At 50.7% G+C, this 12,828-nt stretch overlaps 1 protein-coding gene and 1 long non-coding RNA gene across 12 annotated transcripts in view; one reads left to right on the top strand and one right to left on the bottom strand.

Annotated features, from left to right (window-relative positions):
• LOC126638554 (uncharacterized) overlaps positions 1-12,828 on the bottom strand; it is a 1,011,613-nt gene that overhangs the window by 249,813 nt on the left and 748,972 nt on the right. The window lies entirely within an intron of this gene.
• The window catches only part of SH3PXD2B (SH3 and PX domains 2B), a 71,238-nt gene that overhangs the window by 21,322 nt on the left and 37,088 nt on the right, over positions 1-12,828 (top strand). For all 5 annotated transcript variants that reach the window (XR_007628620.1, XM_050312498.1, XM_050312497.1 and 2 more), the window contains one exon: positions 7,662-7,737. Coding sequence is in view for 4 of the 5 variants with exons in the window: in XM_050312498.1 (XP_050168455.1) it covers positions 7,662-7,737 (76 nt within the window). In the remaining variant the exon portion in view is untranslated. The remainder of the gene's footprint in view (positions 1-7,661; positions 7,738-12,828) is intronic.

A 12,828-nucleotide genomic window follows, 5' to 3' on the forward strand; every position in this document is an offset into this window, starting at 1 on the left:
TTTCTGTTCGGGGGTCAGCTTCTTTCCACCTGCCAACAGGTGGCTGCTTTAAGCCCCAAAACCAGGGTAGTCTTTTTACCAGTCAGTGCATTTGGCCAGACATTTTCTCTCTTTGTGTCTCTGTGGTGAGATGACACTTTGAGAAGAGCTCTTGGATGAGGGTGCTGCCAGGGCTCAGGCTCCTTGGAGGTTTTGCGCTGGAAAACTTTGGTTGATCTTGGTTGGATCCTAAAGAGGCAGGTGCAGTCCAAGGTAGGCAGTTTGGGCTGAATTTTGTGTGAACTCTGCGTTCTCGTGTTTAAATGCACAGAAAGCAGCAGGGTTGCTGCACTTTGCCTGCTGCTGGGGTTCCTCCAGGGTACCTCTGTGTTTGCTGGCTCCGGGCCCTGGCAAAGGGCAAATATCCCAGGTTAGGATGGCATTTCCCCTGGAGTTGAGCTGCATTTGCTTTTTGCAGTCCCGAGGGCTCCCCGTGGGGCTCCCAGTTCCCCAGCTCCTCTGCACCTGCTCAGCCCTCCCTGGTAAGTGCATTAACTCCTCCCTAAGCCGTGGGGGCTGGTCTCCTCCACCAGACAGCACTTAACAGTCTGGGTCTGCAAGAAGTGCAGTTTCTTGGTGAGCTCTGGCCTTCTGGCAGGGACTGTCTGAACCCTGCAGTGCTCCCAGTCCTGTCCCGCTGTTATGTGGGTGGTGGCAGAGCCTGGCTCCTGACCCAGCACTTCCCTACAGTGGGAATGCACTATTTGCAGAGGTTTCCTGCCCAAGCTGGGGTTCTTGGGCATTTCTGAGCTTGGCACCTTTCAATCCCACCCTTTCTGGAAATGAAGGAATACAAGGACAGCGTGGTTTGTCAGGGACATGTGCTGGTGGTACAGGTGTGGTGGGGATGCTGGTGGGTTCACACTGGAGCTGGACTGGTCTGTGAGGCTCCAGGGCTCCAGAGTTCCATTAGCTCCTGTCTCTGCTAGACAGAGAGTTTTATTGCCAGCTGGGAGAGGGCACAAATGAGCATGGTCATGCTGAGGACTAAGGTGTATCTATCTTCATATGGAGAGCCTGGTTTTGACCAGTTAAGCCTCAGGGAGCTGCAGTGCCTTGCTTTTCACTTGTATAATTCTCCTGGCTGCTGTGGAGCTGCTCTTGATGACACCACCATGAGCCCAAGTGGAATGAAATCCTCCCTCGTGTGGAGACAAAAATCTCACCATTTTGGCTTTTCTGCTGACTATGCTCATTTGGAAAATGGGGTTTGCATTTAGGGAAGGAACAGCAGGGAAAATAGCGGGTTAGCAAGAAGTCTGATGCAACAAGAGGGTCATGAGGCTGGTGTTTCTGACCAACAGTGCTCTCCCAAGGGGTCAGCCTGCAGTTTTGCAGCCCTACCTGTAGCTTAGATGCTGCCTCCTCCTTTGTCTCATCATGTTTGGGCCTGCCACAGATGGAAGACTTTGCATTAATTTCAGAGAAGGAATGTGCACCGCTCTGCTTCTCCTCCTCTTGAGTGGGGAAGGTTTTTGGGAAGGGAGGGGTCAAAGAGAAATCAGATCATGAGCTATTTTGGGGAGGAGCTGGGGCAGGTCATCCTGAGGTTTTGGCAAGCAGCTTGGAGTGGGGTGGTGTGTGCATGGAGCTGCTCTGTGACCCACTGCTGAAACACTTGGCTGGGGGTTGGCTGTTGGATTGAAGCACCGTGTCAGGTGTGACACTAAATGAGTACATGAGCACAGCCCTGCCCCTGCTCCACCCACGGCTGCTCAACGCATGGATTTGGGCAGATGTGTTGTTTTTCTCCACTGTTGTTTCCATTTCCACAATAGAAACTAAATCTTATGGCTCCCTGCTCTTCCAAGCATGTCTGCTTTGGGATGCCTGAGAGGAGGATGTGGGTGAACACGGATTGCCTGTGCAGCCTTCCCTGCAGCAGTAACAGCTCCGGCGATGGTGGTGGTGGTTCTGTGATCTTTTGCACTAGGCTGTGCCAGCTCTTCCCTGCTCCCATGCTCCTTCCAGGGGTACTTCCTGTGTGACACAGCCCCAGCTGTGCTGGAGGGATGTTCCCATGGACGGGATGGGGAAAAGGAAGCGGCGCAGACCAGCGTCACCCCCAGTATTCCTGCTCTGTTCCTCTGCCTGTCTACCAGCAGGAGTCACTTCCCACAGCTGGGTCAATGTGGTGAATCATGGATGCAGGGTTGGTGCTTTGGGGGTGTTAATGCTGTGTTCCTGGTGCCCACATGGAGTGCTGCCACGTTCTGTGCTCATCTCTGCAGCCTGGGACCTGCCTACCCAAATGCCATCTAGAGGCTGCAGTGACCAGGAATTAAGTGGAAAATGAATTATTAAAGTACTGTAACAAGAATGGTGACTTCCAGGACTTGGTACCAATGGGTTGAAAGGAAAAAGCGATATATTTTAAACACTCAAAAAGCAGACAGAGCGATCAGCAGCTCTGTGAGGGGGCTGTGTAAATGGAGATCACTCAGTGCTCTTCTCCAAATCCGAGGTTTTCTTTTTTTGAAACTAAACTCTCTCCTTAATCTCTCCCAAATGTGTTCTTTAGAGGCTTACAAAAGGAGGGAAAACAAGCAGGAGTTCTTTGGGCCTTCCAAAAATCATAGAATCATAAAATCACAGAATGATTTGGATTGGAAGGAACTTTAAAGCTCATCTCATTCCACCACCCTGCCATGGTCAGGGACACCTTCCATTAGACCAGGTTGCTCAGCGCCCCATCCCTGCTCATGGCACAGGGTTGGAACAAGATGATCTTTAAGGTCCCTTCCAACCCAAGCCATTCTGTGATTCTGTGAAATACCAGGTGCTCAGAGTTTGATCCATGTGGTTATGGGCCAGCACCTGCTGGGGTAACACAGACCTGGCTGTGACTTATTCCTGAGGGTGCCTGGGGGGCAGCATGAACATGGATCTGTGTTGATCTGTCCTGGCTCAGCCCTGCGCCTGCTGCTCCCTGTGCCAGGGAGTTCTTCACAGGCACCAGTGTCTGTCTAATGCTTCCTGTGATTTCATAGGAAATTTCTCTTGCAGTGGCAGCTGCTGCCAATTTGTGTGGCCCTTTTTCTCTGACCTCAGTTAATTCTTTTTTTGTCTATTGCTGAGCGGTGCTTAAAGTTTTCCATCAGGTTTTCACAATCCAGCCTCTGTGATGCCACTTCCTAGTGCTGAGGAGGCCAGCTTTGCCTCTGCCTGGTAATGTGTAAAATGCACTTGAACTCGTCACAGTGCTCAGTTGTTCTGCCCTTCAGCTCCTGTTCCTGTCTGTGAACACCCAACTCTCCTTGGCCATGGAAGGGGTGTTACACGGTGCTGCAACCCTGGAGCCCTTCCCCGGGACTGACCTCCTGAGCTCTCCTAAGGGGCTGAGCTTGCTCTGTGTTAGTCCTTCTGTCTTCTGGGTGGTTGTATTTTTCACCCCCTTTTTCTTCACAGACAGTCCTTACAGATGTAGGGAAGGTGCCTCTCATAGGATCGCAAAGAGACTAAACATCAGCCTGTGAGCCGCTGCCAGATGTCGTTCCTTTTCCCAGACTATCTCCTTGGCAGATGTTTCCCAAACCAGTTGATTCCAGGGCTCAAGAGTGCTTTGATCTGCAGAACACATTTACAAAGTCTCTAGTTCTCAGCATGCAGTTGTGTCCTTCATCATGTCCCCGTGAGGACGGGTGCTCCCGTCATGGCAGGCGACTGCTGGACCTGCGTCCCTTTCCCACTGCATCTGAGGATCAGTGAGGTGCTGCCCTTTGGTGAATCACATTTGGAGGAGGAGGACTCTTCTTCCTGTAAGAGGAGATGTGGCTAATAGCCAGCTGAGCACGTGGAGGTCAGGGTGAGCAGTGCATGGGAATGTCCTCATCTGGAGTTCGCCACCACAGGGACGTTGGGACACGTGGTGTTCCTGGCTGCCTGTGGCATTCCCCGGCTCACGAGGGATGGGGCCGATGGGGAGTTCAGGATTGTGGGATGAGAGCGGGCTTGGCTCAGACTCATCTTTTCCCCATGGCACACTGCTGCCTTCTCTCAGCAGGGATGTTGTTGCTCTCACAAAGAGTCTCTTGTGATTCTGCCACCGCACTCGACCCGACTGTGAAGCTTTTTGTTGAACTCTTTTTAATTTTTTTTTCCCTTCGGGTGATGTCAAAAGCTGGCTTCTCTGCTCTGGATAACAGGCATGTCTGCTGGAGGCATGGATTAGGTCAGCTCTCGCTTGCTAGACCACAAAGGGGAATGTGGTTTTACACCAAACCTCTGTCAAGCAGGCAGAGCAAATCCCAGAATCGCAGGATGGATCGGGTTGGAAGGGACCAGAGAGGCTTATCTGGTCCCACCACCCTGCTCAAGCAGGGTCATCCCAAAGCACATGGCATAGGATTGTGTTCAGATAGTTCTGGAGTATCCTCAGTGAGGAAGACTCCACACCCTCTCTGGACAATCTGTTCCAGTGTTCTTTACCTGCACAGTAAAGAAGTTCTTCCTCATGTTCAGGTAGAACTTCCTGTGCATCAGTTTCTGCCCATTGGCTCTTGATAAGAGAAGGGGAACTTCCCTTGCCCCATACCTGCAACTATGGCTCATGGCCTGGCTCCCACATCAGCTCCTGGTGTAGTGCAAGAGTAGAAGAGTTTGCTCCCCTTACTTGGGTGTTTCATCACCCCTCAGCCTGTTGTGGTATAACTTGTTCAGGGATGTGAGCCACCATCCCCTGCAGAAGCTGGCACAGACTGTCTTCCTCTTCCATAGCCCTGGTATGTGCCACACAAGCCCTGATGGTCAGTGATGGAGAATCTGGGCTTTAGAGCAGCTTCACAAAAGACAAATCCCCCCGTCCCCCAGCTGCCCAGGACTTGCTGCAAGAGTAATTCTGTGCCCTTCTGGTTCATTGTTCTTGGGAGAATCAGGACCTCAGTGTTCACCGTTTTGCTCTGATGTTTTACTTTAAACCAGATTTAAATGAAAATCTTTTTTTTGTTTTCTGTCACCTTTATATTTTAGAGGGAAAACTTCCACTGTATTGTGGAAAGCTGAGAAAAAGCAAAGTGATGACATACCTTATTACCTACTGGCGCTTGACCTGAGGTTGTGTTTTTTTGGCAGTGATTTCTCCAGGCTTATTCCAGCTGGGAAGTGATATGGCCTGCTTGCAGGCTGTTAGACCTGGGGCCCTGTTCCTTCAGCAGACATATCTCTGGGGTTGTGCCATCTGCATGGTGTATCCCTCTGGCACCGCACCATCAGCTCTGATTTGGGCAAAGCCCTCTGCTTCCTGGGAATACTGCTGAGCATGTACATTCCTCTCTCCCTGGGATTCCCTGCAGCCCACAGCATTCTTAATTGATTCAATTAGGATATTATCTTATGAGCTTCCTGTTGATGAAGGAGCTGTCTGCCAGTGTGTTGCCTGTTGATACAAAGCTGCTTTTCAAAGGCTCCCCATCCCCAGCGGCGTTATCGCCTGCCCTGTTAATGGACAGCTCGGGATGGGGACAGTGGGCTCCCACAGTGTGCACAGACCTCCAGCTCACCCCAGGCACACTCACTGCCCAGACATTCCTGGGTTAATAAGAAAAACAGCTAATTGATAAGATAAATTGGTAGTGGAGATAAATGTGGATAAACATGGGCTGTCCTGACGTTCTGTTGTGGGGAGCCTGGCTGTGGACTGGATTTATCACTTGGGCTTGTGTGCCCCTAGTCCTGGATCTGGGAGCCAGAGTCTTGGCAGCCTGTTATCCCCCTCCCTGATGCCAAGGGATCAGTGAAGAGTGTGATACAACAGCTTCCCACTTAATAAAAGCACGCCAAAATGCTTTAAACTACATACACTCCAATCTTTTTTTGCTATTTTCTTTTCTGTCACAAATATTTAAAAATAGTCTTGGAAGGGTATAAACAATAGAATTATTGTTTGAGGTTCTTTCCCTTTATTTTTATCTTCCCAACCTGGCTGAGTGCATTGTTGAGAGCAAGACTTGGCCTCTCCATGCTGTTCTGTGCTTGGTGGGGAAAGCACTGCTCCGGAGGGCTGTGTGTCCCTCTGCCTCCTGTCTGCCCATCTCCCCAGGATCTTGGATGGCCCCTTCTGGGAATGTGATGTAAGCGGTGTTGTTTGGAGCCAGGATGGAAACCCTCCCTCAGAGAAGATTTTTGGGATCTCTCCATGCCAGCCACCTCCCTTCCACAGTTTTTGCCTGGTGGGGAGCTTGTTTCCCTGCCATGGCTGGGGAGGAGGGTGTTCTCCCAGTAAACCTTCCTTGGTGCTGGACTCAGCAGACCATCTCCTGATGCCTGTCTGTGTATCCTTCCTCCAGGCCTGGTGGAGTTGCTGCACTTTCACGCTTTTCCCATCCCTTTTCCAGAACTGGGCCTGCTTTCCTTGCCTTTCCTGGGCAAGAGCAGTGCAGCAACCTGTGCTGTAGTCCCCATCCTGCAAAGTCAACAGGAGTAAGACAGGCCAGAAAAGATACAGGGCACCTCAAAGCCTGGAGATCTGCCAGCTCTCTGGAGACCTTCCTTGCCTCTGGGGCATCTCTCAGGTCTGGAGCTGGTATTTTCTGGTCACAATTTCATCCTTTTGTGTGTGTGTGTAGCACTGCAGAAGAACCATCAGCCATGGGCTGCGTTTCTGCAGACGTGTGCTCCTGTGTCTGCTATCCCAAACTGCCTGCAGTGGTTACAGCCAGCGCAGGGCTTGTTTTCTTTGGAGTGAGTGTTTTAGCTGTTCTTCCCACAGGCTCATGCGTAGGAAAACTGGTGAACTAGTATTTGCTGCTGCCTCCTCCAGAGCTGCGTGATGTGGCAGCCAGGCTGTGTGGCATCCATGGGACCGAGCCCTTGCCTTGCTGATTCCCCACCTTCTCCTCTTCCTGTACATGCTGGAGGGTTCTCCAGGCACCTCACAACCTCTTTTCCTCTCTCCAGCAAGAGAAGAGAGAGAGCTTGTGAGTGACAGGCATAATGGTGCCAACCCACAGAGGCCCTGGTGTGGGCTCTGGTCTGGCTGGGGTGCTGCTGGTGGCACCGGGCTGGGCTGGAGCAGGGCAGGGGGGCCGCAGTGAGAGGTTCCCCACGCTGAGCAGCTGCTGCAAGAGGCACTTTCAGTCAAGCAAAGGGAAATGGAGATGATCTGGGCTGAAGTTGTGGATGGGTTTGGTGGGATCACATGGCTGGGAGCAGATCTGGCCAGAGGGTCAGCCCAGGCACGTGCTAATGGGAGAAAACACAGCTTGCACCGTTCGTGCCTTGGAGGCTCACAGTGCTCCCGGAGCGAGAGATCCTCAGCTCGAGTTCAAACAGAGGCGGGGAAAGCTTCCAGTGACTCAGGGATTGCGTTGCTTAACAGCAATCAGATGTGCAGCTTGTTTTCTTTGCCCTTCTCCAGTCACAAGCTTTCCCAAGCCCTTCCCCACAGGCAGAGCAGGGCCAGAGGCACCTCTCCACCATAATGCAACGTGGGTGTTTTATGGGGTATCGGGGATGTGGTGTCCTCCTGTATTTTCATGGACTGATGGAAGAGCAGGAGACCTTGGCTTGGCCAGGGAGCCTGGGGAAGGAGTGCTGCCCTGGGAGACTGCAGTGCCTGGGGGAGGCAGGTCCTCCTCGGGCTCATTTGTGGCTGCTGGTAACCTGTCTTTCATTTCCTTTTCTAGATGCAAATGCTGGACAAGTTTCCGATGGAAGGAGGGCAGAAGGACCCCAAGCAAAGGATCATCCCCTTTCTGCCAGGTAGGAGAGTGGGTTTGCTCCAGCAAAAACCACGGTGGTTTTGGCATGGCAGGAGCTTTTTCCCAGTCTGTGTGTGAGCATACACACTGAACCATCTGAGCAATAGCAAGTTCTTGGCCTGCACCGTGTCCATTAAAATATCTGTATTAAATCCTTCAGTATTTCTTTCCCTCCCAGAAGTCACAAGTGGAAGACCTCAACTAAGCAAGCCCCCTAGCACAGCTTCTGCCACGGCACAGGGCTGAGGATGATGTGAGGCTCCCCAGGAACTGCTCATATACTGTTTTTCCTGTCCCGTGCAGCTCAAAGGGCCATCCAGAGAGAAGGAAATAACAATGGAATTCAAGCCAGTTGACAGCCTTGGCTTCCTCCTGTGATGTTTGGGGCTGATTGCTCAAAGACAGGATTTCTGTGGCATGACGTGTGCCCTGTCAGCCCAACGTGCAGCTGAGGAGATGCAATGGTCTGTGGCACTTTGTGGTGTGTGGGCTCGCTGGTGGCTGCTGCTATGGGGAATACAAAGAACCCTAAAACGCCTTGTGAAAATAACCAGCCTGAGGGGAGTCTTTCATGCACCCATAGCTAATGGCTTTGACCACAGAGTTGTCTTTACCCCTACCCCCAAGTAGCTAATGAGCATATTTAGAAATGTCACAGTACCATAATCACTTCCAGTGACTGTCAGGTCTGTTTAGTGCAGCCCTTTGGGCTGTGCTTTGCCTCCTGGCTCTTCTAGAAACATAAAGGCATTTGTGGGCTTTGCTTTTCTCTGACTGGTGTGAAGAAAATAATTTTCACCCCTTTTTGAGCAAGAGAATCTTGTCTGGGTTTCCCATAGAAGGGTTTCTGATTCTGGGCTGTTCCTGGCACTGTAACATCAGCAAAAGCAGAGCACACCTGATGTTAATACAGCAGAAAAGCCCTTGCTGTACAAGTACTCTTGCCAGCAAGGGAAAATGGAAGCCAAATTGGCAAAGGGCATGACTTGGAAAAATTGGATATATGCTTTGGCTATGCTGCACTTGCAGAAAATTCCCACCAAAATGCTGCTATTTTCGGAAGGCCACAGCTTGGGAAGCCTGGTCGGAGCATTGCTCCTTGCAGCACACTCGTCAATACTTGTTTCTCCTTCTTGGTGTTGAAATAATTTCCCTTTGCTAGGAAACATGTCACTGGGATTTCCACTGGAGGAAAAAGGGGCTTGAAGTTACTGGAAAAGAAAGCCTGGCTCCTGTGAAAGCAAGTAGTTTTGGGGAGTTGGGATGACCTTCCTCTAGAGAAGCACGTGCATTTGTGTGCGTCCTCTGCAGAGATATTTACCCTCTTGTTCTGGTTCCCTTTTTGCAACAGGCTTAAATAATACCATTTCAGAGAGAGTCACATGTTGACTTGGAAAACTGCTAGTGTCTGCTTCTCCCAGAAATATTTCTTGGCATTTCATTTCTGCTGTGGCTCGTGATAGCTCGGGAGACTATTGATGCCTAACAGCTGGTACCTGCAGCTTTACCACAAGTGCTTTGAGGTGCCAGCACAGGGCAAAGGGTGGTATGGTGAGAAGATTCAAGCACGAGATGGTGTCCCACCTCCAAGCAGGAGGTAGCCACTGCAAATCTTACACCTTTTCTGTCCTCATGGGACAACTTCAGAAGTCCTCTTGCTTCAGGGAAGTTGTGGTATTAGAAGTGGGAATTATGTTGCCTTTGCCCTCTTGCCTTTGCTGCTCATTATGGAGTGGTCAGGAGCTGGTGCCTTTTCCTGCAAGCTCTGTCTGCTTCTGAAAGAGGACTTCGCTTGGGATTAAGGCCCTTTTAATAGTTTCTGGATATGTTAGAGTGTTTCCTTTATGGAGCAGCTCTTTGCCTTCCCAGTTTGGGATGATGGTTTTGCTACTTACAGCTGAACCCAAACTTCATCTCTCTCAGCCTAGAGGTGCTGTCTAGGTGAGCTCAGTGCAAACAGCCTGGGTCTGTTTCTCTGCAAAACGTTGTTCTGGTGTGCTTAGACTTGCTGGGGTTTGTTTGTGTTTAGCTTCTGTTTGTACTGTACTTTGCTCCCAATCCCATTTTGAGCAACATTTTTAGCATCTGAATTTCATTACCGGGGGAGATTTGGCTCCAGTGGTTTACTGCAAGTACACTGCTTTCTGAGAAGTCTGTTGTAGAGCAACATCAGACATCGTGGCCACTGCAGTTCTCAAAAATGTTTCCTGTGACCCTGTGCTTCCAGCACCTCTGGCTTTCTTAGCAAACCCTGAAGCCTCCCAAACCCTGAGTCACCACCACAACCTGACAAGGTGCCATCTGGATTTGTCTGTCAGGCTGGTTTCCTGGAATGGGAAGAGAGTTCCATGACTACTCCATAGTTACAACACCCAGCCCACAGGAACTCTGTTTGCTTTGTGTTACTTTGTTTTGTTAGTGCTTGCTTTGAGGACTCGACTTATGGGAAATTTCTAGAGACTTTGGTCTTTTGAAGTAGGTCTTTGATGGTATCAGAAGAGGCTTTTCTAAGTGCAAGTCCTTCAGCCCACTCAGCTCTTCTGAAGTGGAGTCATAAAGGTGGGTCCTCTGAAGTGGAGTAGATCAGTTACACTTGAGGTTTGGGGCCAGGGGTTGTCCCTTGCTGGGTGGTGGCACCACACTCATCCCATAGCACAGCTTGGTGGGATCTGGTAGTGCCTGGCAGGACGTTGCAGTGCTCCTGCACCGTGCCTGAAAAGCTCTGCTGCCACAAAAGGGAATTTGAAGTGGACTCTTGGATCCCTGTAGCTGGCTCTGAGCCACTGGCACAGCCTGCTCAGCTTTATGTGGTGCTGGGATGGCTCCTTGGAACAGCTCTGGCAGCACCCAGCCCATGCGTGGCATCGACTGTGCTCCCTGGAGTGGAGTCAGGAACAGCTGGTGAGAGAGCAGAGCCCTGTCACTGCCCATCTGGGGAACGTCCTTGCCTGCAGGAGTCCACACCAAGGGTTACACACTTGTTGGCTGGGAGATGACGGTGTGGAGACCCCAGGAAAGAATGAACTAAGAAAACAAATGAGCTCAGTTGGGCCTGCTGTGTAAGGGCTGTGCCAGATCTTTCAGGAAACAGCTTTTATAAGGAGAGTGGAGCCTTCCAAACTCCATACAGCCCCACTGGCCTGGAGCAGATCCTGGCCAGTCTGCTTCACTGGAAACGTGAGCCTCGGCAAGGAGGGGTTGCCTGAGGCTGAGCTAACCTTGGCTGTAAAATTGCTTTTTAGGAAGCTTTAGCTACAGACAATAGTGAACTCCCAAGAAGGGAGGAAGAGAAAGGGGGGCTCAGTGAGATCATTTTAGAAAGCAGAATTATGCCTCCTTTCTACTCCTTTCCCAGCCCACCAGCCTGCTCGATTGTGGGCATCAGTGCCATCCACAAACTTTGGGGCTTTTTTCCCAGAACAACAGTGGGGATGCTCATAGCTCCCCACAAAGGCTGTGTGAAGGAGGTGGAGGACAACTCATCTGTTTTCTAGCTATAGTACCTGACTTGCCCCAGTCCTGTTCCATCTTCATCTGAGCTGGAGATGGGTCCTAATTACTACTTTCTGCTCTAGCAAGATGGGCATCTCTCCTGTAGTGTGGTTGGGTGGACAGTTCCAGGCTGTCCTGCAACCCCTGTGCAGGACTTGGCCAAACAGATGTAAGGGTAGGACTCCTGGAAACACTGCCTGATCCCCCATCCCAGGAATAGCCCACGTAGCTGGCTGCTCCATGGGCTGGGATTAATTATGTGTACATTTGGGGCTGCCTTTTTCTGAAGTGAGTTTGGAACCTGTGCCAGGGAAAATCTGGATGTGATTTGAAAGGTGCAGAGAAGTGAATTCTTTCCGAGGCAGTGGGGTGGGGGCAGAGTGGGGGGAGTCCTTCAGGGTGAAGCAAGAGGCACAGCTGGTTTTCCACTCTTGAAATATCTGGCTGGGTTCACAGCCGTGGTGGGCAGGGTGATGTGTTTCGGGTTCTCTGCCCCTCCAGCTTGCTGGAGATTCAGTAACAGCCTTTGGCTCAAGAGAAGCCTTCACCATTTTGCTTGTTGAAGTCCCTCTGCCTTGTGTTTTTTGGCTCCTTGCTCCCCAGTATAACTTCAGCTCTTCGTGAAGAATTCCCAAAGGAGGGAATAATTTGCAGAGCCCTGTTTCCCTGTTTGTTTGTTTGGAGAGATTAACCCCTCCTGTGGCCTGCCTGCTCTATCTCACACTGCTGGAGACACAAATTCCTTATCAGTCCTTTCCCCAGGCTTTCCTGGCACTTTCCAGTCCTGATGAAGGGCTGGGGCAGCAGGGGCCACACTGCATTTCTTTGCAGCCCTCCCCCTTCAGAGCTGCTTCAGCACCCTTTGCTCTGGGTCAGTCAGAAAAAGCAGAGCAGCCCTGATTAGCCACAGAGGAGTTTAGTTCCTCCAGTCCTGGGAGAACAGAACCTTTATGGCACCAGAGGAGTTTTCATGGCCAGACAGAATATTTCTGGTGGAGCTTCTCCTTTTCTTTGTAAGTATAAACAGGTTTTTAAGATCCAGAAAAAGCAGGCATAATGTCCTGGAGTCTGGGTGCTTGCACAGGGAGATGTGCCAGGGCAGCCATTCTGTATTAGTGCCTTATCTCAGTCTTCTGTTTCCAAAATCCACTTGCTTGACGCATTCCCAGGTGATAAATGTTCCACCTACTCAGAGTTTTGTTTGTGTGTATAAAGGACAGTGTATTTTACCCCACTTCCTTTGCAGTGACTTTCTTGTGCTAGCAGGGATGGAGGAGACTCACTGCTCTGATTGCTCATGCATAACATTAGGGATGTAAATAAGAAAATCTAATCATCTCTGAGTCCTGGAGTTGTGACAACAGAGAGAAGCTGGTGGAGTCTGCAGCAGCACTGACCTTTCCAGCTGATGGAAAACCTCACTAATCAGCAGGATGTGCAGAGTTGCCTCCCCTCACGTCTTCCCCTTGGTATTCCTCATGCTGATGTTGAGGTTGAGGCAGGAGCACTGCTGGGAGGCTGTTGGGAGGAAAGAGAGTCTCTGAGGATGTTAGAAACATGGAATCATAGAATGATTTGGGTTGGAAGGGACCTTAAAGAT

The sequence above is a fragment of the Myiozetetes cayanensis genome, unplaced genomic scaffold (assembly GCF_022539395.1).
Source record: "Myiozetetes cayanensis isolate MyiCay16 unplaced genomic scaffold, myiCay2020 scf17, whole genome shotgun sequence".
Lineage (NCBI taxonomy): Eukaryota > Metazoa > Chordata > Aves > Passeriformes > Tyrannidae > Myiozetetes > Myiozetetes cayanensis.